The sequence below is a fragment of the Falco rusticolus genome, chromosome 3 (genome assembly GCF_015220075.1).
Source record: "Falco rusticolus isolate bFalRus1 chromosome 3, bFalRus1.pri, whole genome shotgun sequence".
Classification (NCBI taxonomy): domain Eukaryota; kingdom Metazoa; phylum Chordata; class Aves; order Falconiformes; family Falconidae; genus Falco; species Falco rusticolus.
The window spans coordinates 117,014,301-117,040,295 of record NC_051189.1 but is presented as its reverse complement, the minus strand read 5'-3'; the positions used below and the strand labels follow the sequence as shown (position 1 = coordinate 117,040,295).

The 25,995-nt window shown below is 44.9% G+C and overlaps 1 protein-coding gene across 1 annotated transcript in view; it reads left to right on the top strand.

The window, feature by feature from the left end:
* The window catches only part of CSMD2 (CUB and Sushi multiple domains 2), a 305,276-nt gene that overhangs the window by 78,976 nt on the left and 200,305 nt on the right, over window positions 1-25,995 (top strand). Inside the window, exon 5 of the mRNA XM_037381617.1 lies at window positions 6,532-6,739. Within this exon, the coding sequence (XP_037237514.1) occupies window positions 6,532-6,739 (208 nt within the window). The remainder of the gene's footprint in view (window positions 1-6,531; window positions 6,740-25,995) is intronic.

Here is a 25,995-nt window from a genome sequence, read left to right as displayed (position 1 = left end):
CAGCTACTTTAACTTCAATTTCTTTGTCTAAAGTGGCGGGGGGGGGGGGGGGAGAGCAGGCGTGTTATCCATAAGATAGGGCATCCACCCAAGATCATGCCTGTTTTCGAGATCAAACACTAGAAAACAAGACTGGATTTTCTGCGTTCTGCAATGTCGAGCTGGCTTCCCCCGTGGCACGTTCCGCGGTGATGCTGGTGTGGGCTGTGGCAGTGGGGCTGGCAGCCTCGGGCAGGGAATGCTGGATGGGAGGTAAAATCCAGCCTGTGTCTGAGAAGGCTGGCCAGCCTTCCTGCAAGCCCTTTTGGGGCAGGGAGAGATTCCTTTATCAGTACAGAGAGCTTCTTGCTAATTCCCTGGGACCACAAGGGACTCGAGAGTCTGTAAATGTACAAGTGTCTGTGGTGTTACACCAAAATAGTTGCTGTTACTTTGAAGTCTTTTCCCCTCAATTCCTTGTGTACTTCAGCAGAGCATCTTATATTGATTCTTTTTATTGACTCTGCTTGTGCAATCAATCAGCAGTTCTAAGCTGTAGCATAAATCTTGCATTTAAAGTGAGCAAATTTTGTTTGCTTGGTGTGTTTTTAATGCTTGCCTGAATCAGTTACGCAGCAGTAATATGTGCTGCTTGGGGTATTTCTTTGTACGCTTACCTATTGTTTTGGGGCCAAGGGCTTTATACTGCTGAAGGAGGGGGTCATACAGCCAGACTGACCCTGGAGAGGGACCGCTATCATTGCCAGTTTAGTTTGATTAATTACGGTCCTTTGCTTTTTCTTCAGATTGGGACTCTCATAATGTTTTTTTTTTTAATTTTTCTTTTGTATTTCACTGGAAATGTGTGCAGAAAAAACATTCGCTGCAGTTCAACCTTGAGTGTATGCGATGCAATACCCTTCTTAGAAGGGAAGGAAATTATTTGCATCAGTGGACCAGTGTTTCTTCCAGTCTGACAGGATTTCTCTGATACTGCCTTTGCCCAAAGGAAGGCTGCTATCTGCTTGCTCTGCTATTACTCAGACATTTGTGTACTAGACCCCAACAAGGGAGGGATTAACCTCTGACCCCAACAAATGTTGAAGTTGAGGGTTGACAGCGTTGCAATTTGTGATCTTTGCTGCAGAGAAAAGACCCTTTTTGCATTTTTGTCTTGAACTGTCAAACCCACTTTTAATTTTAACACTACCCTTTCAGTCTTGAGTCCAGCAATGATGATGGTGGCATCTGATACACTTCAGAAGGGAGGAATAAAAAATCCTGTGGTGCTTGCACCAGTGTTGTATGAATTGCTCTGGCAGCAAAATAATGTGCTTATTCAGGTGCACTTGCGTAGCAGTGTGCCTGCAGGTTCCTGGAGGGAACTGCTCCTTTTTAATAGATTGGGGCCCTGATCCTTCAAGACTTTACCTCGAATAAAGCCAAAACATTTTTTTGGAGACAGGAACCAGAAATTTTCTCATGTAACATTTATCTCTTATTATTCTAGGAAACTAGGAAGTAGCAAAGTCAGCCTGCAAATTGACTTGTGGAATTTGAAACCCAGCTGCACTCCTACTATAAGGAGGCTTTTGGTAATCAGTAATTTGTACTTGGTTGATAAACTGGTGATACAGGCCTGAGTTCCTGCAAGGGGCAAAACGATTTGCCGATTGACAAACAGGTTTACGCCTTCATTTGTAGGGAAAATAGTGTTTTCAAAACTCTTGCCTGAAGAAGAATATCTTTTTCCCCGAGAGATAAAAGATCTGTGTGGCCTATGTAGCTTATAATTAAATAGTATTGGCTTACTGGTAGTTGTCACCTGAAAGTTTATTCAATGTGTTTGCACATGTTCTTTTATTTTCTAATATGAGTTGGAGGTGGGTCATGCTGCTGTGTCAGATCCAAACAAATAAAGATGAAAAGTGCCTTCTAGCTGAGCTGGCGTTAAAATCTCAGGGGCAGCGATCTTGGGAATAGGCTTATCCAATGTCGCTGCGAAGGGCAGTGTTTGGTTTGGGGACTCTGCCCTTTCCTTCTTCCCCTCCTCTCCAGCACAGTGACAGGTGTGAGACAAGTGTTGAGAACAGTGTGAGTTTCTACCATGCTAATCGATACTCCCTTTTGGTTTCTTCATGCTCTTTTCTTTGTGCTGGTCGTCTACTTTGTAATATCCTTTTCGATGTATTGGTAGCCTTGTCTCTGTTCCAGTGTTCATGTAGTGAAATAATCGAAGATGCAAAGAAATGCATGGTAGAAAAAAACCAAGAAACAAAGATGTTTGCGGGGGTGTGCCAGGACCGCAAGGCTTTGAAGGAAAGGAGTGCTGCAGCGTAGCAGCTTTATCTTCATAGGATTTGTCTGCACTACCTTTACCCAACTCTCAGTTTAGAAGTACAGGGCTTTTTTATTTATTTATTTATGTATTTATTTATTTATTTATTTTTTTAATTGAGGACAAGTGTAATCTCACTAAGAAAGGAAAGGAGGAAGGAATTCCAGATGCAGAAGGAATGGCTCGGAGAAATGTGTCTCTGCAGAGCCGGTGAGAGTAGCTAGTGCTGCGGCTCGCCAGTGGTTTTGAAAGCACAGTTATATCAAAATTGATTCTTGGACTCTGAGCTAAAAGAGACTATAAATTCAGTCCGCACAGACTCTGCTCGGGTGAGTTATGTTTCTTGCTTACGTGGCCGGAAGGTTTAAAATTGCAGTGATCTCATTCAGGGAGCACCAAAGCAACAGAAGTGACATCTCCATGCTGATCGGCGAAGCAGGAGCGCGCAGAACTGGGTGGCAGCTGTGGCTGCCCAGCAGAGGAGCTGGGCTGTGCCTGGCGGACCATGTGTAACCGGGAAATTCGCCTGGAGGACTGAGAGTCCTCAGCGAGTCTGGGTCAGACTGTAAAACCTGGGCTAAGCTGACATTTATCCCAGCTATAATAATGTGTGTCAGAAATATCTGGGATGGTTTCCTCGTTGCATCTTGGTTTTTTGGACACGCTTTCTGCACAATTGTTCTGTATTCACAGAACAAACCAAGACCTTTATCTTAATCTAAATGGGGCCTTAAGCCCAGTCCTGCCAGTCTAGCTGGGTTTTTATCTTGACGGTGCACTGGAGGCAAAACCCCTGTGGACTCGGAATGCTGTCTTCTGTTACGCTGTAGCCACAGAAGGAACAACCCTCGCTGGGGTCATTTAATTTCAAATAAAGCAAAATGGTGCATTTGAAGCACCAAAACAGTATCTGGAAACATCTGAATCTGTTCTGTAAAGCTCTTTCATGCATGCGGAGAGAAGTCTTGCCCAGGTTGTTTGCTGAATTTAAGTAGAACTGATAGGTTTATGATTCTGGTAGGCAGTTGAGTAAAAATTTAGTAAGCCAGCTGAGAAGTTGAGAACATTTGTGAAGCTACGTTTTAAGCATATCAAATATGCATAATCTCATTAAAAGTGGTCTATCTTCCTAACTCACACAGCTGCTTAGACTGCACTGTGCCCAAAATAATTGAAGGGCTGTTCAAGAAGATTTTAGAAGATTGTAGGATATATTTACACAGTAACAACCTCTACAAACTTAGGAAGTGTGTATTTAGAAATGGATAGGAAGAATACATTTTCCATTAAATGCCTTTTGCAATGAAAAAATTTCAAGGAATTAAAAACTCCCCTTCAATTTAAAAAAAAAAAAAAAAAAAAAAAGAAGCCAAAATCACCATACCTTTGGCTGGATCTTCAGCTACTCTAAGTTAGTGTTCAAGGAAAAATTTACGCAGACATGAGTGGCCCAACTCTGAGTTGTGATTAAAGCAAGCCTAGCGGTACCCACGTCTGTGTAAATTTCTCCTTTAAAATTAGGTTAGTCCTGTAAAAAAAAAAAAAAAAATTATATATAGTCCCGTTGTTTAAGAAATCTAATTATAGCATTGAGTCAAAATTCTTGAGCGTATTCGCTGTCGCCTCCTGCATTCCTTCTAGTATGACAGCAGCTTTCATGGACCAGATCAGGCTCTGATGGTGAACGTGGCTGAGAACTTGACATTAGGAGCTGCTTCTTTGAAAACGCTGTGTTTGCTGTTGGGGGTGTGTGTTCAAGGGGTCTGCGTAGACCTGAGCTGCACGAATGCATGGTCGTAGTGAGGAGCAAGCGTTTGGTCAAGAGCTGCTGTGCCCTTGACCCCGCGGGGTTCGCATCCAGCGGCTGGGTTGCTTGAGGATGTCTCGTGGTAGCGGTGTGGGACCTTATTTGCAAAGATGCTTGGAATGGTGCCCAGGGCCAGCAGCAGCAAACAATGATGTTTTAACACATCGTGCAGGAGGTAGCTGCCCCTCTGGAGGTAAGTCTGTCTTAAGGATAAATTGCCTCTTCAGATCCCCGTGTGTTGCTGAAGCAGCTGATGACCTTGCTCTTGCTCTCTCTTGCTGCTGGGCGTGTGGTCTGAGTTCGCTGACCCAGAATCTTATTTGCATCTGTTTCTCTCTAGCATCTGCAAGGGCACTTACTCATGAGAAATTACATTTGAACATACCAGTAAACTGGTGAATTGTGCTTATCCTCTCAGGCTAGGATCCATTCATCCTCTAAAAAGCATTTGCATTCTGCCTGATGGGGGAGGGGGTGGTGGTGGGGGGTTGAAGTAGCCCTTTTACTTTTTTCGTAGACCTCCTTTGGAGGTCCCACTGTGAATCTTGTGGATGATGCCTTGAAGTTTGAAGGGTTTTCTGGTGCTTGGACTAGACGAGAGATCTTTCAGCCTAAATTTATTGAGGATTCTAACTGTACTTCAGTGTCTGTGAATAACTTAAATTCACTGACATTATAACTGCAGCAGATACACAACTTTGTGGTAAGAGAATACCAGGAATAGAGCGTTGTGTTGGGATTTCAGTGGCCTTTTTCAGTCCTAGTTTTGGCTGCTGGAATGGTCCAGAAGCAGTTGCATGTGTGCCTACAGGTGTGGGGATTTTTATCCTATTTTTTTCTGTCTTGCTGGGAGCTCCGCCGTAACGAGCGATGTGCCATCCCCGACTGAGCACAGCAGTGGTTGGAGGCTCAAAGGTGCCGGTGCAACCTGCGCGGCGTGTTAATGCCACACGAACAAGACGTTCTAGCCTGGGGTGTTCCTATCGCCGGCGCTTGCCATCCGTCACTGGGAAGCCTGTGCCCGCCCGTGCCTTCTGCTTGCTCGGGTGGCTGGCTGGGCTGGGACAGCAGATGGCTGGGGGAGAGAAAAGCTGGCATGTGTATTTGTCTGACTTTGTCTTTCAAGTTTCATCAGTTAGAGGCTGTGGGTTTCAGCTCTGCTGAGAAGACCTGATAGCACAAGTTCCCAAGTCCTGAACAGGTCTAAAAGCTGAAGGGTCCTCCCGAGCAGCCCTGCAGCGCCATCCTGCCCTTTCCTTAGGTGCCAACGACCCATCGCACTTAACTCCTGCTCTCACCTGTGTTAAATTTCAGTTCGGAAGGGTTTTTTTTAAAAAACATTTGTAATGCAAATAAGTGTTCGTGATGTAAAGCCCCAAGCTCCTTGACTAAAGCATCTGAAATGCTCAGTAATACATGTTGTAAAGTTAACAGGCTTTTCTTAGCAGCTTTCCAAATAAATGCTGAGCTGATGCTGCATGTACATGAGCAGTGAGCTGCCCCGGTGCTGGTTAATTCTTGGTTTCCTTTATCTTCCTGCCCATGTTTTCTTTAGATCCCCCTCCTTTAATTGCTCTAACGGCTCCTGCTGCTAAAAGTCAGGTTGTAAAAATGAAGGAACCTGCAGCAAAGTTGAAATCCAGTGTATGACCAGGCAAATGCCCAGGAAACGTCCTTGCTAGGTTTCTGAACAAAGCCTTAAATTTTTACCACTATGGTTTTGGTAACCACATACTTCCTTAAGAAACCAGAGTCAACGAAGACCCGTGAGGCAGGTGTGTGGGAGCTCCACTCCTTTTCTGTTAAATACAGTGTTTGTACTCTTAAGTCTTGTTCTCCCGGGATGTTGGGGGTGTTTCTGTGGCTGATGAAGGTGCTGAGATCTACGTGAGGTGGAGACCAGCCTCTCCCCGCTGTGACGTGAGGTTTGCAAAACCCTCTCGGTCGCTGCCTTCCTGCTGGTTTTCCTCCAGCTTGGCTGGCTGTACGGATGGGAGGAAGCTTGTGGGAAACACCGGGGGAGGATCCTGCTCAGGAATAAAACAGAAAACTTGGCCAAGAGCATGTGAGGAAAGAGTGTCTTGACAGCGAGAGACATTACACCGAGAGCTGCCTCCCCAGGGAGGTGGTGGAAACTGTCACTTGGGGTGTTTAGAGCGAGACTAAACAAATCACGAGTAAGTGTACGGTGGGGAATAAGCTGGCACTTGCCAGGGGACACTGGCTGACCTAATAGGATTTTGCATCCCGCAAGGTATTTGTCTCTTAATAATAGTATGTAGTAAAACACATCCTGACAAAAGCAATGGGTGTTTTAAAGCTTTGCTTTGAATTGGGGCTTGTTCTTTTTTTGGTGTACTGCTTTGCGCATTCCAACAAAATCTGGTAACTTGCGTTCTCTTTCCAGCTGATGATGCTTGTGGAGGGACTTTGCGGGGACAGAGCGGCATTATCTCAAGCCCTCATTTTCCTTTGGAGTACGGCAATAACGCGGACTGCACGTGGACTATCCTTGCTGAACCTGGAGACACTATTGCTCTGGTTTTCATGGATTTTCAGCTGGAAGATGGATACGATGTTTTAGAAGTTGCTGGAACGGAGGGATCTTCAACCTGGTAGGTTGCTGCTGGCCATACTTCGTTATTATCTGTATAGTCGTGTCGTACTGCTGGTGTTTGTGTGCGTAGATCCAGACTTCACAGGGTGTTGGGAGTGAAGAGGGTTTGTGCCAGAATGAGGGTAGTTTGTGGTTATCCCAGGCACAGGTTGTTGCTGCCTTCTAATGAACTCCCTGGGATGCTTATTTGCTTGGTAACTTTGCAGTGGCTGTTTTAATCTACTTTAAATCATATTCTCTGCAATAAGATTTCATAGTTTAGTTGGTTAGAAGAAATAACGAATTAAAAAAAAAAAAACCTCACCACGGAAGACCCAATACTTCAAAACCCAGGAAACCCTGCTCAAACCTTGTTTTTCCTGACTTGTTTTCTGATTATTGCTAAATATGTTGCTGACAGGTTGGCTTTACTGTTAATGAACTTTTGGCAAATGTTTCTAGAGACAGTCTGTCCTTTAGACAGAAGGCTGCGTATAGAATTTCAATACCTCTCATCCCATCGTTAGAGCACTGCTTTCAGAATATTGCTTTTACGTATAATAATGCCACACTGATATTTTTTTCCCCCAGATATAAAAGAGCTACCCAAATGATCAGTGCTGTGTAGTCTGAAGTGAGAGCTTCCAGAAGGAATGTGATGTATTGCTTATGTTGCTTTTACAGCAAAGGACACCTCTGCCTCTAGTCAATCTAGACACTGTGATCTTCTGCACTGTGGTAGCACTTAACAATGGTTAGAAGTCCTAACTAGCAGCAAATGGAAGGAGTAGTCTTAAACCAACATCCCTCCAGAAGGGAAGAATTAAGCGTTTTGAAATAATTAGGTGTTGCCTGGATTATCAGCAGGAAGTTAAATTACAATTATTTATGAGGATTCTGTCACAGCCACAAATAACATTCATTTAAGTGATTATACTTGCCTGGCAATTATGGGGGAATAGGATTTGAATGTCTAGAATGTAGTGATGTGAGAGAACTTGCCATTTACCATGTACCAGTTGTTTACTGTGCCCAGGACCCCTTTGAAAATTAGATGTTGCTGTTTCGTGGAAAAAACCCTTGTTTATTAGCATGCATTAATATTTAGGGCACTGTTAGATTTTAGCCATTACGTACTGCAGTGAGGATCAGTCATCTGTGGTGTGTGGTAAAGATGAATGTCGCTAGTTAAGAAACATTATTCAGCCTGGAGTTGTTGCCACTGCAGTGCTGTGCCTTGTCATATCAAAATACAACAATGCCTGTCAGAGTGAACTGCTGGGGGAAAAAAATAAATTAGTAAACTCCCCATAATACAGCATGGTAGACCTTTAAAAATGGCAAATGTGTCTTAGAAAATTAGCCCTTTGACTTTCAGTAGCACACGTACATGCACATGGATTCTTTTTAAAAAAGGAGATTTAGTAGCTATGGAGTTTTGAAGTTACAGACATGGGTTTGGGGGCCTTGTCAGAGGGAATAATGATATATTTGCTTCCTCCTTCCCCCTTGCCCCCCAGGGTGCCCATGTGCTGCATCTTTAATGATGCCTTTCTTTCAAATGGATTTTCACTGGGAGTTGGATGAACTCTGCAAGCTGTAGCAGCAGTGGACTCCTGTTTGAATCGGCTGGTGGAGCATCCCAGGTGAGCTGCGCTGTGTTAATGAGTGAAACAGTTCCACACAAACACATTGCAGCCGGAAGAAGCTGGTTCCTGCATTGTGAGGTCATCCTGCATTTTTATAGTCCCGTGAAATACACATGGGCGAGATAAACATGGCAGTTCAATTCAAAGGGAATCTCATTAGTATTCTTGAGAAAGGAAACTTTTCAGTCCCATAAACAGAATTACAAAGAGTCTTGTTTTGAATTGCATTTTTCAAAGCCAGCCTTCACAACTCAAAGCTGGTAATTAAATTCAGATGACTCATTTTCCCATTTTTTAATAATTTTTGCCCATAGGGGGAAAAAAACTGGAGCTCCTATCTCCTCTTAAACATGTTGATATGATTCAGCTTGAAAATATAGCTAAAACCCTTTCCCCCCCCCCAAACCTAGTTTTAATTATTTGTAATGTGGCAGAGAGACTAGTGACCAAATAAACCATTCTATGGAAGTATCTTGCAGCTAAATATTTCCTTTCCTAAGCACTATAAATAGTTTAATCTTGTCCAGAGATGTACTCAAAAAAAAAAAAAAAACCCAACCAAAACTAAATTTCATCTGGAGTGTAATTTGTACGTGTTTTCAAGCTGTGGAATGTATCTAACGATGGTGTTTATGAGACCACAGCAGCAGTAAGCTCAGCGCAGCAAGCAGGCTTACTAAAAATCTCCTGTGTGGTCATTTACCCTCCCCTCTTTAAAAATAGATGCTGCTTTGCTTTTTTATGAGCCGGGTTCCCTTAACCCTCCTGCCTTGGGCGGTCGCCCCGGCTGGATCAGCCGCGCTGCACGCTGAGCTCGGCGCGCACAAACTGCTCCCTGGGGAATCCCCCAACGGGTTGCGTTTGGTCCTTGACCTGCTGGATGCAAATCCGCAGTAAAGTCTTGAAAGGGAAAGGGCATCGCAGGTCTAAGCATCCATACGTCAGCCGAGCAATAGAGCTCAGTAGCTATTTGAGACGTATTAATAAAATAACACATTTACAGCTCTTCTAACCGCTATCGGTGGTTTCTCTCAGGAGAGCTTGGGCCTGTTTCCTTGACAGGTGAGAAATAAAACTCTACTGAGCGAAGAAGAGGAAGGGGAAAAAGTAGCAGTATGAAAAAGAGCCTGTCAGATTGAAATGACAATGGGGGGGGTCTCCAGGCTAAAAAGAAAAATGGGAAGGGTGGCAGTAGCTGCCCTGTTCTCCTTGGAGGTTAGCTGGAGTGGCCATCCTTATCACATCCGTATCACATCCTCTCTACAAGGATGCACTGGAACTGGAGCAGGATACGCAGTGATGTGGTCTCTTGCATCGTTATCCCCAGACTTTTTCTTGTCTTCAAGGCTTGGGGTTCTTTCCCCCCTTATTTTCTACTAGCTCTGAGGGATCTGAAAGAACTAATTAATTTTTTCTCTATAATACATGTAAAAAAAGAAACCCCCTGCAAGCAGCTTGGGCTGCAGCCTTAAGGCGACTGAGCTCTGCTGATCATGTGCTTTGTGTCAGTGTCTGCTCGGAGCAGACTAAATCCCTTGGCTAACACCTCTCAGGAATATCTGTTGATTATGGCTGTTGTGGTACCCACTTTTAAAGCTTTATTTGGTGGCAAGCATCCCCGTGGGTGCTCAGCTATGCTGAAAATACCAAAGTGTTTCAAGCTGAGCACCTAAACCATCCCAAGACTGTGATGATAAGGAAACCTCCAAGGTGGTCCTGGCTGCACTGAACCTGCTCTGGGGCAGATGCCTCCCAGCCTCACTTCCCTTTAACAGCTCGGGGGTGCTCTGAAGCTTTGGGTAGGGTTCGACTTGGTGTAAAATACTGTCTTTGATCCCCTGCCTGTTCTTCCGTGAGTCCTTAGAGAAGTTGCTTGGGGGATGCCTGGGGTGACAGGATGGGGACTCCAGCAGGGGTGGTGGGAGCCTGGGTACCACAGCTCAGGACTGGTGGCCGTACCCTCCTGTCGTACCTCCATGCCTGCCCTGCCCCCCCCCCCCCCCCCCCAAGGTTTAGAGAAAGGAGCAGTGTGTGGTGCAGCAATTGCGTGGCTGCACTCTGAGCACACTTCAGAGGGGGTAACTTTTTACTTTGCCTGTGGTGGAAGAGGTCTGGATTTCCCGTGTTTGTGCCTGCTGCTGCAGTTTACATGCAGACAATGAAAATGGGGTTGTCTGTCTCTTGCACTTCTGTCATCTGTTTAGATCCCACCTAGCTGGTCTGGGACCTGTATCTAATATTAGGTGTAATGGCTTGGATTACAATTATTAAAGCATTATGGTGCCGTTGTCAGAGAAGGTGGTGATGGAGGAGATGACTAATAATCCAGTTTATTTGTGTGTGTTTACAGGGATTGACTAAGATCAAATGTGCTTTTTGCTGGGTATGATGCAGATATTAGAAAAGAAGGTTTTTGCAGCCATTCCAATACAGCTGAAGCGGGCAGAATAGGTAAAAGATCAAAGCCTTGTTCACAGGCTATGCAGAGCCGCCTGCAACTAAGTTCCTCTAGAGCAGGGATCTTCAAAGTTGTGGAACGTAGGAAGACGGTCTAATATTTGCCATATAAAAAGCTTATTTTGTGCTGTTGATTTGGAAGACCGGGAGAAAGTGGAGATGCTGTAAGCTTCAGCCCATCTGCTGGCCAGGTCAGTGGCTAGCGATAGCCTTTCCCCTCAGACGATGTGTGGGGCTCCATAGCTGTTCATTCCACTGATGAAACTAGAAACCTCTGCTCCTGCCAGATGAATTAATTCTATGAGATAATCTTAACAGTATCTCGTTTGTCTGTGACAGCCTGTCTGGCATGTTTTGAAGTTCATTAGATGTTTCTAATTTTCCGATGGGACGTTTACTTTGAGGTGCAGATGACTTCTTTAATAATGAAGCTTTTCAAATCCTTCATACTATGTTGCGTTTTGCAGCTGCGTATGGTAGATTATCGGAATCCAAATTGGTCAGAGAGACTGGGATTTTAGTTGGGAAAGGTGCTCCTGTTGCTGTTACATAGTCATATGGTGGTTTTTTCAGATCAAAAAATACTTCAATATGTGAAGGTCAGAACCTTTTGAGTTGTTTTTTAGCCTTGTATTAGGTTCTAGTGTAGCAATTAACCTCTTGCCCTCCATAACCTCATTTCACATAATCTTTTTGCTTGAACCGGGCTGCAACAGAATGTTACCTGGCAAAGCACCTCATAGTCCTGCACTGAGAAGTGTATGGTGACCTGGAATATGATTTGCTTTTGTATTCCTTCGTTTGCCACTGGATCCTTGGGTTTCTGTCCAAATGTTGAGCCTGTTTAGCCTGACCCTATAAAATCCCACCCTAATTTGGGAATGGAAAGTGCTACAGCTGCTTTATCGATTTCCCTTGGAGCAATCCAGGCTGTGTCTACCCTTCTGAATGACAAACCAGTAATGGTGCATTTCTTCTTGAACTTATTAGGTTTCTTTATTCTTTATTTACTGAATGTGGCTACATTTTGTTAAAATTCACATGCTTATCTTCAAAAGGAAATGAAGCTGCCACTCACTCCCTTATTTATTATTATTATTTTTAAATCTGGTTCATGGACCTTTAGAAACTGCTTCTTCTCAACTTCCTTAATTCTATATTTTGTTCCAAGAGGACATGAGCACATACTGAATTGCTGTATTAATGCAGGAGTCTTGGGTCGTTGGGTATTTTTCTTCCCGATGATCCTCCTCTTGACTTAATTATTCCACGTTCTGGAACAGAAGTCTTATTTTAGCAGGGGGGGGTTGCATCATCTGTCAAGTTGCCCCTCTGCTGCCCTCCCACTCTTTGAGCCTTCCCCAGTGCTTTCCCCCGTGAAACGTTTCCCCCCTTCCTGTTAATAATCCCGTGCGAAGCAATGCAGTGGGAGAAGCAAGGCTGCAAGTAACTGCCAAATCGATGGAGTTATTTCTGTCTGAATCTGGTTCCTCCTCTTCAGTGTCTCATCTTCGTTTTGCCTTTTCAGCCTTGGAGCTATGTTTTGCATGTCTGTCTTGCACAAATGTTTTCCTTCTCCTCCTTAGGGCTGTTTTTGCACTGAATTTTGGTAGAATTTGGGTTTAGCTTTGTCTCTTGATTTCCTAGAAGTGGGGGAGCATGCCTTAACGTGTACGTGTGTGCTATTTGGCATTACTTTTCTAGCACAACTGTGCCTGATGTGAGGCAACGCAGGCATCTTGCTCTGCTTCAGCTCTCCTGGAAGGAGAACTGAGGACCTCTGAGTTCAAGGTTCCTCTGGTTAATTCTGTAATATCTTCTTTTCTGGAGCTGATCCCAGGGGAGACCCCTTTGGACATCAACTCTTTCTGGAAAGGATTTCCCAAGTTTTCTCTTGCTGCGTTTCTGCGGGGAGTTGAGTCAGAGGGAAGGATGGTTATGAGAATCACCTCTTAACTGACTTCATTTCTTTCCTTGTCATTATCTGCAGTTGACCCTTCCCTCCTCACTAGCCTTGGCTATCTGCGAGTGGTTTCTAATACTCATTAAAGTTCTCCTATGTGAGATCGGCTTTGTGCTTCCCTCTTGATGCCAGTTATTTTGTGCCACCGGCCAGGCTAATCTGTTCGCACATCTGCTCTACCGTTAAGAGATTAGAGTACCGGCGTCCTTGAAGGTGGCTGGTTCAGACAATGATAATGTTGGTGGTGAAAAACTCTTCCCTGTATGTGCTTCTAATGAACCAACCTATTTTCTTTATATCAAAGCAGCTTCTGATCCTTGGGTAGTTGTTGTGGAACTTTCAGCCTGTATTTTCATCTCAGACCTCAGTCGACGCCTGCTGAAGTCAACGGGCAGGCTTTGGCTGCAGAGGGCTGCCGAGTCAGGCTTTGGCATGTTGGCACTCGCTGCCATGCGTTCTGGCTGTATTGCAGCTCGGGAGCCCTGGGTCTCCCGCTGATGTTGCTGCCGCTTACACCGATGCTGCTCCCACTCCAGGTTAGTGCTGGCTGCGTGGTCTGTGGTTGCCAGCTGGGGTGAAACTCCGATGCCCCCCGACCTGCGTGGGAGCCTAGAAGGGGTCCTCCCCCCCGTTCCCCTGCAGCTGCCTGGTTCTTTGCAGCGGTTCTGTAGAACAGGTTGCCTGGTGACTGCTTTCAAACGATTTTCAGCTCACACTTGCCACTTTTTGAATTCTTTCCAGTCAGTAATTGCTTTTATTTGCAAGTTGATAAGCATTATCCTGCCCTGGTGCATGTGTGAGGCTGAAGGCTTGAAGATTATTGTGTCTTGAAATAACTTATTCCATCACTAGTTAAAGCCTAGATAATGCAAGTGTGAAACTTTTATTTTCCTGTGTGATTAATTAAGCTTCCTTATTGTAAGAGCTAGTTACTACAGATAATTTATCTGTAATACTTAGATGTTTTTGCTTCCATGGTAATATTTTCCATAGACTGGGAATGAATAAAAGATGTGTATGAGTGGCTTTTGAAATACTTATTTAAATTTCTGGTACATCTTCGTTGGGATCTGGGAATAGCCTTCTGTAGTGACTGGTACGGTTGGGTTTTTTCTTTCTTCCTAAGCATTATAGTGCTTTTAATTGGAAAAAATTCTACAAAGGCTTTAAGCTGCAAAATACTGCTTTGGTGGGAAATAGTCATTGGGAGCCCTCGGTTCCTGGTGGTGGCTGTGAGGGAGAGCTGATGCTTCCCTCCTGGATGCGAATGATCCGGGAGTGTATTGATGGCTGGTTTGAAGTTAAAGGATTGGTGATGCTTTGTGGTTTCTATAATACGTTATTATAGAATATACAATATATAGTATTGCACATTGTCCTAGAGCTCCTTGGCCAGTTGTACCGCAGAAATAACTGGGAAATTCTGGAAGAAAGGGCCGATCAGGGTAAGATGTTAAAAGATGCTCTGTGGTTTGTGCGTGTGTTTCTGGTAGGGAAGGGAAGATCTCGACTGTACCCCGGCTGAGGAGGAGAAGAAGAAGAAGAAGAGTGTGCAGATTATGTTAGCTCTCATCAGCTCAGGACGTAGCTGACAGCGTGTGCAAGACCTTCCCGAGGTCACTCAGCGGCAGAACTCCCCTTCCCTTGCTCCGGCTGCCCGCCCCGCTCCTGGGAGGCGTGAGCTGGGTGCTTCCGAAAGCCTGAGCTGCGCTGCTGCCAGCAGCCTGCCAGGGAGGGAGGCTTCGGTGACAAATTACACCGAAAGGGTCTCACGACCTCTCCCACTCATGTTTCATTCAATAAAACATGATTAGATTTCGTATACCACTTCCTGGCTAATCTTATTTTTCCATGCATTAATATGATTAATTCTGTTTGCTAGATAGTAGAGAGCTTTTCATGAATATTCAGGCTAGCTTTTTAAGCCAACGAAGAAGATGCTTTTAGGCTGAAAATTACCCTGATCATGTTTTAATTGTCCTTTTTATCCCAATTTGTCCTTTGTTGCTGGTCACCTCTGAGGCAGAGAGAACCCGATGTGGAGGCTCCTGCTCCTCAAGGGATGAGGTGCAGGAAGGCCTGTGGGTGTGTGGAAAATCCTTGAGGGTTACTAAATGAAGAAAGTAATATTTAGCTATTTCTGTCCTGGATGCAAGCATGCATTGGAAGTAAAAAAGACAGGCTTGTTTGCAAGAGCGCTCAATACCTGCAAACTAAGGAATTTTTTTGAAAGACAGACCTCGTGAAAATTAGTATAACACAACAGGCTGAAAGCTGAAAAAAATATTGGTAATCTCAAGAGTACCTTCTGGATGTAACCCAGAAATCTAAGTGACCATTTAGATTGTAAAATGGTGAATAATACTTCTATTTGGCAGGGGAAGGAGACTGTACGTAAGTGCAAATGATGTCACAGGTTGTAAAAAGTTGGACACCTGGGGTCCTCTTTGAAACACCGTGTCTCCTCTTCCACTGTTAGTGTGGGACACTGAGCTTCCCCAGGAGAGGCAAGGGTTTGGATGAATAGGTGTTGGTGGGAAAGACGACGGACTTGACTTCAAGGTCCTTCTATGAGATGTCTTTGCCTTTCCATGGCGGTTTTTTGGGGGTTTTTTTGTGTGTGTTCAGAAAAGGGTTCATGTCATTTTCGGTGCAGGGCTTCGCCGCCGTTGAAGCTGCCGGGGGATGTGCAGATGCAGCGGGGTCTGCCTGTGCAGAGTATTCCCTCTGTCCTCCACAGCTGCATTTACGTGTCAGAATCCGTCTGCCAGAGCTGATAATAGTCGTGTTTTACACCGCTCACCCTTATCTACAACTTCCAAGTGCAAGTGCGGAGGCAGCTCTGCAGCTGTTCTCATCCTCTCAGAGGCCTCTTTCTTTGGGGGTTCCTTTGTGGGCCCGTTCAGGGGTGCTTGCTTATATTTACAAGTTGTGTTAAGGAATTTAAGTACTTTGTTTTCAGATGTCACTTGTTTTACGAAACACATTTCAAATGGTCTTTGCCTGCTGGGTTTCCTTCCTGAGGTTCCCTGCAGCTGCTGCTCGTGTGAAAGTGGGGGTTTGCTCACCTGCGTTCAGATTCTGCAGCTGATAGATGTCTTTTGGTGCTGAATTCATCCTTTGTGTTTAATTTTTTTTTTTTTTTGCATGTCTAATGCTAACATATCTCATTTCCTGTGATTAAACTACAACTCCCTTCTAATTTGCATTACACGCTAATTTATTGAAGCTGGGCAAGAATGGCATTTAGCATGGCTTGTATAAACTCAAGCCGTGGAAAAGCGTCATTTATTCTTTGGTAATTTTCAGGTCACGGGCATCTCTTCAACCTGATCTTTCCACTTGTCTCTAGAAATATTGAAGTGCATAAAATACAGGGAAGAAATACCTATAGAGCGCCTGCTTTAGGAGACATTTGTTGGCTGCTGAGAGTAATGCAAAGTACGTGTGTGTTAATTTCTGCTTTTTAGAGAAAGTGTAGCCCTCCAGCAAGATAGACGGGTGGGATCAGCACCTTCCAGTCGTGACAAATTGCAGCAGGGAAATGTAAGTGGCCCCTGCTCACTCACACTTGAGCAGCTCCACCGTCCTTCCCTGGGTATTCTTAGAAGCAGGCTGAGACGGGGAGTAGATGTGAAGGGAGGAAAATTTCAGTGTTTCAAAGATTAGAGGAACACAAATGTGTTTTGTTACACTTGCTCTCAACAGGACAGATTAAATAAAAGTGTTACTACAGCCATAGAAATGGAAGAACTATTCCGGTGAAGAATGAGAAAGTGTGTTTTCACAGCTGGTCTGTTGTATTTGTTAAAATATATCTCTGTATCTGCGACATGTCTTGACAAATACGATGGAGCACAAAACCCCCATATATATAGTTTTAGGTTAGCCAATCTTTGGCAATTTAATAGCTGTAGTGCAGTCCTGGAGTCCTCTTGTCCTTGAGTAACAACCTTTCAGCAAAAGTGGGAAAAACCAGCTTCTGTTCCTGTGATTTGTTTACTGCTGGCCGGACCTGCTGCTCCTTCAAAAAATAAAGATGCTGCGGCCAGGATCAGGAGCGGATGGGATAAGCAGGAGAGGAGTGCAGAGGCTATTTTCCATTCCAGATCCGTGCGATGCTTCTGGGAGCGGGCTGTGCGTGGAGGGGCTCCTGAAGTCAGAAGTGGATTTTCAGAAAGGGAGCTGGAAGCAAAAAGCGTTGGCGAAAGGGCTGATAGCAGCTCCGTGCCGGGTAGCGCAGGATCTGCTCGTGAAGTGCTGTCTGAGGTCGAAGGTGTGGAAACTTGAACTGTGGAAACTCATTCTCAGGGTGAGATGTTCCTGCCGAGGGTTCAATGGCTCTTCAAGAAGTTAGTCCAAAACCTGGTGCCGAGCTCAGGGGACAAAGAATGAGCTGATAGGCAGAAATGTGAATGATTTCTGTTGTGGGACAGAAGAAGAAAATAATGAGTTCTGTGAGTTTTCTTGCACCTGGGTTATCTGCGCTTCCCAGTGCTTCCCAGTCCAGTGGTTTCTTTCTGCACAGGGATGGGGTTTGGCACGGGGACGATTTTCTGTCTCGCATGCTCCTTGATGTTTTCCTGTCTTGCATGCTCCTTGACTCCAGCACGGGCTGCAAATCTGGTAATATCAGTTATTAAATACAGACACTTAATCTGAAGTATCTTGCCTCTTCACGTCTCCACTGTCTTGCATGGAGATCTGATCAGCCTTCCCAAAGCCCAGGTGGGGGCAGGAAATGATGTTTCTGGATTTGTGTGGCTACTGTGTTTTGCTGCTGCTTCTTGGTGGCGTTTTGTTTTGTTCATGGCAGGTTGTGATCTCTTCAGCTCCTGCTGAGATTATTTTTGACAGCCTTGGCTGTTTTACAGTGTGGATGTTTGGATTCTTCTTCACAGGGACCTTTCTTGCGGCTGGATTTGTAGCAGGGATCAGGAAGATGCCAGGGCACCAGTAAATATCAGAGGATTAGTAATAGACAAAATGCTGTCAACAGCCAACATCTAACGACCGTCTCCCTGGGTGCAGCTAGCTGGAGTTTTCCAAGGCTCTGGAAAACCAGAGGCGTTACAGTGCTCTGCTGATGTGGTTTTGTGTAAAGGGCGATTCCTGCCTTGTGGAAGTCCAAAAAGGCAAAACGGGAGCAGCTCCCCCCCTGCGCTGCAGCGGCCCACCGACCTGTCCGTGTCAGCAACGTGTCAGGAGCTGCTTTTCCACCAGAGACCTGAAAACTCAATCAGCTTTTCCCACGCTTTTAAAATAGGCATTTTTAGTTTGATACTGCCCGGTTGGGGCACAGGGGGAATACCCATCTCCGCCTGCTTACCTTTGTCTTCATTCTACACTTTCTCTATTAATTTTTATAATCATCTCTTAAATGATGGAGCCGCTCAAATTAGCTCTTTTAGTCAGAATTACCTGCATTAAAGATCTCCCTTAAAAAGGCAGGCATAAAAGTAATTAATTGCTTCAATTATAATAATGTGGCTTAGCTTCTGGCTTTCTGTTAGAAAAACCTGTTTTTGATAAGTCAGCTGTTCTTAAAAGGGGGGGCGGGGGGGGAAGTACTTCAGGCTGGAATCTGGCATGAAGGAATTTTGAAATAAGGTTGTTCGCTCTGTAATGTAACAGAATAAATTAACACCATTGATCCTGGAGTGGTGCCCGGTGCTCCAAACAGCCTGATGGTCAGGGCAGTGCTCTTTTTTTTTTTTTTTTTTTTTTTTTTCTCCTCCCCCCCCCCCCCCCCCCCCCCCCCAGTCACAGACACTTTGTGTGACACTAGAAACCAACGGGGTATTTGTTCAAAGCCTCAAAGCCACCCTGGAATTTCTGGAGCCTGGAAGAAAGTCAAAGGGAAAGGAGAATGAAAGGAAAGTCTTGACAGACGTTTCAAAGCCAGCCCATGTGGTGTTGGATGCTGGGTGCTGAAAACTGACTTGGTGTGGGTGGCTGAGGTCCCAGGGGGGTGGTGGCAGCAGGGATGGGTTGACCAAGCACTTAATTCAAGCCTGCTGCCTTTTATCCGAGGAACTTGGGGTGGCTGCTCTTGTTGTGGTTACCGGTGGGCTGTGGGAGGTGGATCCTGACGGTCAGAGCAGCCGGTGTGAAAAGCTCAGGCAGTGCCGTCCGCGCCGCTCGACGTGAGGACGGTCACTGCAGGTGGAGGAAAGCTCACGGTAAAAAAAACAACTTCTGGTCTTTTTAAACACAGGTAATGCACGCTGTGATTTCAGCTTCGCCTCCAGTTTAGAAAAGAGAAAGCTTGTCAGCATCTGTATTGTCACATCTCTAAAAATAGACAGTTTTAAAACTGTTTCTGTTTAAGCAGGAAGGTCTGTATATTGCTGCTCGATATCTGTCTGCTCTGCCCCCACTGCCCGCCAACAAGAAACTTCTAAAAGTAGAAAGGACCTCAAGTACCCATCATCCAAAGCATGTTGTCATTGATTTATTATTTTTTTTAATCTTAGACCTCTTAAGGAACTACAGATTTTTAGCATGAAATTAATATATTGGAATTTTTGTGGGAAGAATAAGATGCTCGTTAAATTTCGCAACCCTGGAATGTGTATAAAGCAGAGCTTGCAATTAAAATTAATTTTGAAGCAAGTTAGCGGAAGTTTTGTTAATGTTTAACATCTTTAAGGGTGCCGTTCTTTGTAAAATTTGGACTAATTGAGTCCAAAGGGACGAAATAATAGGTTCTGCATTTGCTGTGGATGTTAGCTCTTGCTTTGCTTTTGGTGCTTTTCCTCTTTCTTTATACAAGTTCTGATTTTAATAAGTTGCCAAAAAAGTAAGTGTTTTGCTTTTTATGCCAAATTATCAAGAAACCATGTTTTGAAATCTCTGAAAGACTGCAAGGAGTTTTTGGTAAGGACTTGACGCTTGCTTACCTCCGCTGACTCCACAGCGTTTGCAGCTGTGAAGTTCAGGAGATTTCAAATTGGATGTTTTTAAATTTTCCTTCTAAACATTCCGTTAAGACAGCTTGCATCTGGACGTGTAGAAGTCTGGGGTGGACTGGAGGCTGTATCCTGACATCCACCCCGAAGTGCTCATTGTTTCATTAACTGAGACATAAACCAGTCTGAAACATTTGGAATTGTGAACTTCGTGTTTGTTCCTCTCCTAAACATTTTTTTCCCGGGATTCTTTTCTTAAGCATTTTTATAGGTAGCAATAAAAGTAATGGAAGCTATTTCTGAGTATGTGGTTGCCATAATAAATCTGAGACCAGAAACAGACCTCAGCAGAGCTTTGAAACGCCCTTTGGCTTGCAGGTTAGAAGATGCCGGAGTTTGCAGAGTTAGTGGTTTGTAAGGCTTTTCCCAGCAAAGTCGTATTGAACTGAAGTTTAATACATTCAAGCGAGAATATCTGTAACAGGCTGCAGGCTCTGCCATGCCTCTAACGCTATAAACAATGTAGGGCTTGGAATGGGTTCTTAATGGCACTGTATTGATTGAAAGGGTAGAAAGTTCATCTAAGCTGTGGGTAGTTCTGGTAATTTCTTTGCGAGTTTGAGTGCTGTGTAGCTGTAATTGCTGCACCGAGCTTTGACTTAAAAGCAGCAATGCTAATGAACCCGTTACCATACGTTGCTGCTTTGGGTGGTCATGCTGCAAGGTGTCTTTGTACCACGTGGTGGGTCAGTCCTTCAGATGCCTTGGCTCGTTTGGCATTGAACTCCTGCGAGGGAGGTGCTCAGGTCCTCCTAAGTCGGTGGGATTTCACAAAACGGAGGGCTGGCTGCAGCCCAGGTTGTTGCTTACCTGCGGCCTGTGCTGGTGCGTGGGGCTGCCCCCGCCTGGGGCAGTGCTCTGCGCTTCCCTGGGAACCCTGACGTTCCTGTCCCCTTGTTTCTCCAGCCTGCTGAGGTCCCTCGGGATGGCAGGGCACCCATCTGGCGTGGCAGCTGCCCCCCAAGTTTTGTGTTGGCCGTGGGCTTGCTGAGCCTGTGCTCCATCCCATCACCACATCGCTGACGAAGGTACGGAGCAGCATCGGCCCCACGTTAACGGCTGGGTCAAGGTGGATTATTATTATTTTTTTCCCAATAGAAAGTGGACTGAATATCTGCTGCCTTTCTGCTGTCGTAGGCTGTTTAATGTCAGACCAAAGCCTGTGTTTCAGGATTTTTTATCTGATGAAACACTTGGAAATACAGAACAATAGGCAGCATGGAGGAGTCGGCTCCGGTGACACGATTCACATCAGTTGAGGAGATTGAGCAGAAAAGATGCAGGTTGATCTCCTCGGAGAATCTGGAAGAGGCAGAGGAACTGCAAAGAGCACCTAGAAGGTAGGTTTAAAAAATAAAACATAATGAAGTAAAGCCCACCGGCAGTGCTTTCAAGTAGTCAACAGTTTCTGCAGTTGGAAGACTTCACGTTGCATTAAGGTCACGCACGTAGGCTTTTTATTAAAAAAGGGACGTTTTGCCCTTGTAGGTTCTTATTCCACTTCTGGGCAACTTGGCTGCTTGCTCAGGTGTTACAAGCCTCTTCATCTTCCCGAGGAAGCACGTTGATCAGCGCTGCCGGCATCGGCTGCTGGAAGGGACTGGCCCAAGGTCCCGCAGCAAAGCAGGGGCTCGGTCCCACCGAGGACAGAGCTGCTGGGAATGCAGCGAGGAAGGGTTAATGTGTTTGCTTTGTCTTAGCTGTGTTGGATGTGAGGCCGCGTTTCATTCAGCATCGGCATGAAGCTGAGCAGCTACTCTTCATTGATTTCTCCGGGAGTTGGATCATCCTGGGATTCCCCACCTGAAAGCGTAAGCCTGGCTGAAACCAAGTGGGTGGTGTGTCGTTCCCTTCATGCACGTGTAATAGCATCCTCTACTACTAGTAGTATTCATGTGCCCAGAAGAGGAATTAATACCTTCATCCCCCTGATCTAGCCAATATGGTGGATCATCCAATAAATTAATTAGAAGTAATAGGCAGTTGTGAGATAACGGCTTTACCATCCCTCTCTCGGTCAAGTCCTCTTTTACAAGTAACCACTGGGACTCTGCAGCTGACGTTTAATTGCCAGTTGCTGTTGAGTAAGTTCTTGGGTGTCTTGTAGGTTCCCAGGTAAGTATTCATATCTTTAATTTATTAATTGACTTAAACTTCAGTGAGTACTTTTTTTATTATTTGCTGTTCTAGGAAGCATAAAACTTTTTGCGGTGAAAGTGATGGAAAATAGACTTTGGCAAATCAAGCAATGTATCTTGCTGGTGGTTGTGGTCTCCTAAATGGTAGTCTGATGAAATATTTATTTTTCATGTAGAAAAAAAGATAATATTTTAACCATATTTTGCACGTCAGTGTTCTGTGGTATTTTATGCATAGTATCACGCCCCTAGAGAATTGCAAGTCTTATCTGTCTGCCCAAATGAACACACCTGCTGTGGTTTTATGTGAGGTTAGGAAGAGCACAAGCAAATATTTATTTTATCAATCTAAATGATGAGTTCCGCGAAAGACAAAATTGGCTCTGTCAAACTGCTGCTCAAATTGCACTTAGCACCTGCTTTTTTTTGGTAACTATTAGCAAATAAAAGAAACAGATGGGTTTGCCATTCGGTGGGAGTGGCACCCTTTTGAAGACCTGTTTTATTATCTTCACTGGAATGTGGAATGAGGATTCCGTCTCCCCAAGAACTGCAAGGTCAGCGGGCATCATCTGTGCTGAACACATTCCCTTGGGGTGGGGGGGAATGGGGGAAGCTCTTAAAACTGTAGTAGCCAGCATCCGCAAAGCAGGGCTCTGCTGTGCTAAGCGTTGTACTGGCATGCAGAGGATGAGTTTGTTACTGCAGTGATTTGTGATCTAAATCAAAGTTAACAAGGGTGGCAGGATGTACTGCCTCTCTCTCAAATCTGTACAGATGGGTATGTGCTCTGTAATGCTCAATCTGTGCTTTGTTGTAAGATGGGCTTAAAAGAAGCAAGCTGTTGCTCTCTTTACTACAGTCCTGGTAGGTTGTGGTTGTTTTTTTTGGGGTTTTTTGCTTCTAGAAACTGGTGTCTTTTTTGGTCACGTTAAAATCGAACTGTGGAGAAAAGCAGTTATTGATTCTGTAAAACAAAAAGATTCTTTGCTAGCCATTTAACGAGCAAAGAATGCTTCCAGTTTCTGATTTTCGTAGGAGTGTTTAGGCTATAACGTCTCAATTAACTCATGACAGGGCCCTTTCTACAAAGTCTCAAAGTCATAAAGTATTAATCTGTTCCTGACTAAGCGGAGTTTACGGGGAGGTCTCTGCCAGGCTTGCCTGATGTCAGGCTGCCGTGCATTGTTCTATTAAACACACCGAGGGATGCCAAATCTTTTTAGCCGTGCGTCTTTTTAGGGGTGCAAACCACACAAGCCCCAAACAAGTACATTGAAAGGCTCAGCTCCTCACTACAACGTCTGGAAAGAATTGCGATGTTTTGTTTTCTGAGGATTGTTTTGCTGCTAGTCCCCACCTGTGTGACACATCCAGTGCATCAGTAAGCTTCCGTGAACACGATTTCTCGTGGTTGTGTTACACAGCAGATAAGGCAAGGGTGTAGAAGTATTGCTGCAGAGAACATCTATTAAATAAATCAGCTATTCAGAAATATTCATAGTGCTTCCACTACTACTGCTGCAATACAAGAGGTTCTGGACTATGTCTTCTACACACACAGGAGAAAATTGCTGGCGTAAGGAGAGTGAAGGCGAGATGGGGGAGGTAGGATGAAGTGCTGTTGTTGCCATTTAACACGTAAAAGAGGGAATATCTACAGTGATAGACTTTTCTTGATGTCAGCAGCAGTGCGAGCGTAGCATCCACGTCTTCTTACAAATCCTTTATGCTTCTGTGCTCAGATTACAGAGTGGTTGGGGGTGTGTGAGGGTGTGTTTTGTTGGGGTATTTTTACGACAGTAGGGGCATAGTGATATTTTGGCTTTGGGGTTTGCTTGTTTGGTCAGACTTTGAAGTCTGACCCGAGCGTGATGTGCCTGGTACCATGTGTGGAAGTGCCGCTGTGGCTGCAGTGTCAGATCTGTGTTTGCTCCTGCTCAGAGCAGAGGGAAGCAGATTCCTGAAGGCTTTGGCTAAAGATCTAACTCTTCTGGCTATTCTCTTCCACTCTGAAATTCAGACCCTTTGATGCCCCCCCATCGGGGTGACAGGGAAAGCAAGCCCTGTCCCTCTCTGTCCGCTACCCAGATGGATCCATTTAGCTGGCTTGTAGGGAAGGTAGTCCAGCTGATTTTCTCCCGCAGAATTTACGAGGTGTTCTTTACTCATCTTTCCCTCTGCAGTGACAACACAGGTAGCATGGCAATAAAAATTATGTTCCTAGGTCTGTTATAATGTCATTAATACTAGTTTTGAGTACATGAGTGCGCAGAAGCTTGCAGTGAGCCTAAATTGTTCCAATACTGAAAGAAACCATAGGCGTCAGTTGGTTTCTTTGCATGCTTTCACTACAGTGTGGAAAGCAGGTGAAGGAGCCTACCCCAGGCCTCTTGGACATCTTACCCCCATGATAACTGTATTAATTCTTCACACACACCCCTTTCTCCATCAGTTGCCCATAGGCTCTTCAAAGACCGTAGCTTCCCTGCTGCTACTGGAAGGCACCACCAAAAGTGTCAATTTTTCATTGTTAATGCTCAGCTCTAACAATTATTTCCATCTGTAGTCTATACACCGTTCGCGTGAAATCAGATACAGGTGAAAAACTGCCGATTTCAAGCGTGCCATTTTCCAGACTCTCCTGTTCCCTCTCAGTCCAAGATTTCCCGCTGCAGATAACGGGGAATTTATTGTATATTTTGAGCTGGCAGTCAGAGTTGTCCTTCAGCCTCTCAGGCTGCGTGTCAGCCGAAAGGGCTGGCAGAAATAGCCGTAGTGGGGGTTTATTGGCGTGTGTGTTTGCAAAGACGTGTGTGTTTGCAAAGACGTGTGTGTTTTGAGGCAGCGCTGCAGGTATTTGAAGACATTCCTCATGAACAGACTGCGATGTGCTAAATTGAGTGGAACCTGTGTGCCAACTTCACAGAGCATGATTTTGCTTGAATGCCAGTTGTTTATGAAGTATTCAGGTTGAGGAATGGAAGACACAAAGATGTCATTAAAAGTATAATTGGATGGGTAATATTGGACCTTTTTGATGCATCTTTTTTTAACCACTTTGGATTTGTAATGTGCCAAAAATAGGTGCGCAGTCTGCTGTGACCATCACTAGTACAGCTGGGAATAGATTTTAATTGATGGATGCTGTCAAGATGTTAGCGGCCAATGCAGTCATGAGAACCATTAAAATGATATTTCTTGTCACTGCTCACTTAAACACTCCGCTACCAAGTCATAGCAGAGTATTTTTTATTTTATTTTTTTTTTACTTAATGCTGTCAGCATTTGTACTGATTGCTTACTAGGGGGTGTATCCTGGGTGTTTTAAGTTTCCCAGCAGTGAGAGCTGCTGACCACCAACTTCATCTCCAGGTATTACAGTAGATGGTGCTAAGACCCTGACAAAACCCAGGCTGTGGACTAAGGGACAAGCACATCTTTGGAGTCTAGTTTGCTTGTGACTTTCTGAGCTGCAGCGTTCCCCTTGCTGTGCACAGGAGGTAGGAAGGTGGCATTTAACGACGGCTCTCTGGTGTGGTATGCTCCGTCATGGGTAATGTGGAAATGTTCTGGAGTGCTGCTTTCGTTGAGTATTTCACTGTTTCCTTTTGCATGTGTGCAGTATGTATGGTGGAGGAACTGGGTTTGAAGCCTTGGGTTGAGAGGGAGACTGGGTAAACCTTAGCCTGGAATGAAATTTTACATTCAGGAAAACTGGCTGGTAAACCTGGGACAAGGACACGTGGGCAAAAGGAGCAGCAGCTTCATACACAAGGCAGCATTTAAGCATGGACACTTTCCCTGCTCTCTCCTCCTAATATTTTGCTTTTAAAAAAATAGAGAGAGAGAAATTTGAAGAGCTTAGGAGCAGGGAGCAGAGTGACAAGGTTGTGCTCGTGGATCAGGCAAGCTGGTGGAGCTCTGGGCTTCTACGAGACGCAGGGAGAAAAGGCTTCAGAGAGCCTCAGAAGCAATTGACCTGCTCTCCAAAGCGCGGAGCTTTCACAGATGGCATTACAAGCCCGATAACCTCTTGGCCAAGCAGTGCTTGCTGGTTATTTCACTTTAGCTGCAAAATACCGTGAGTCATCAGC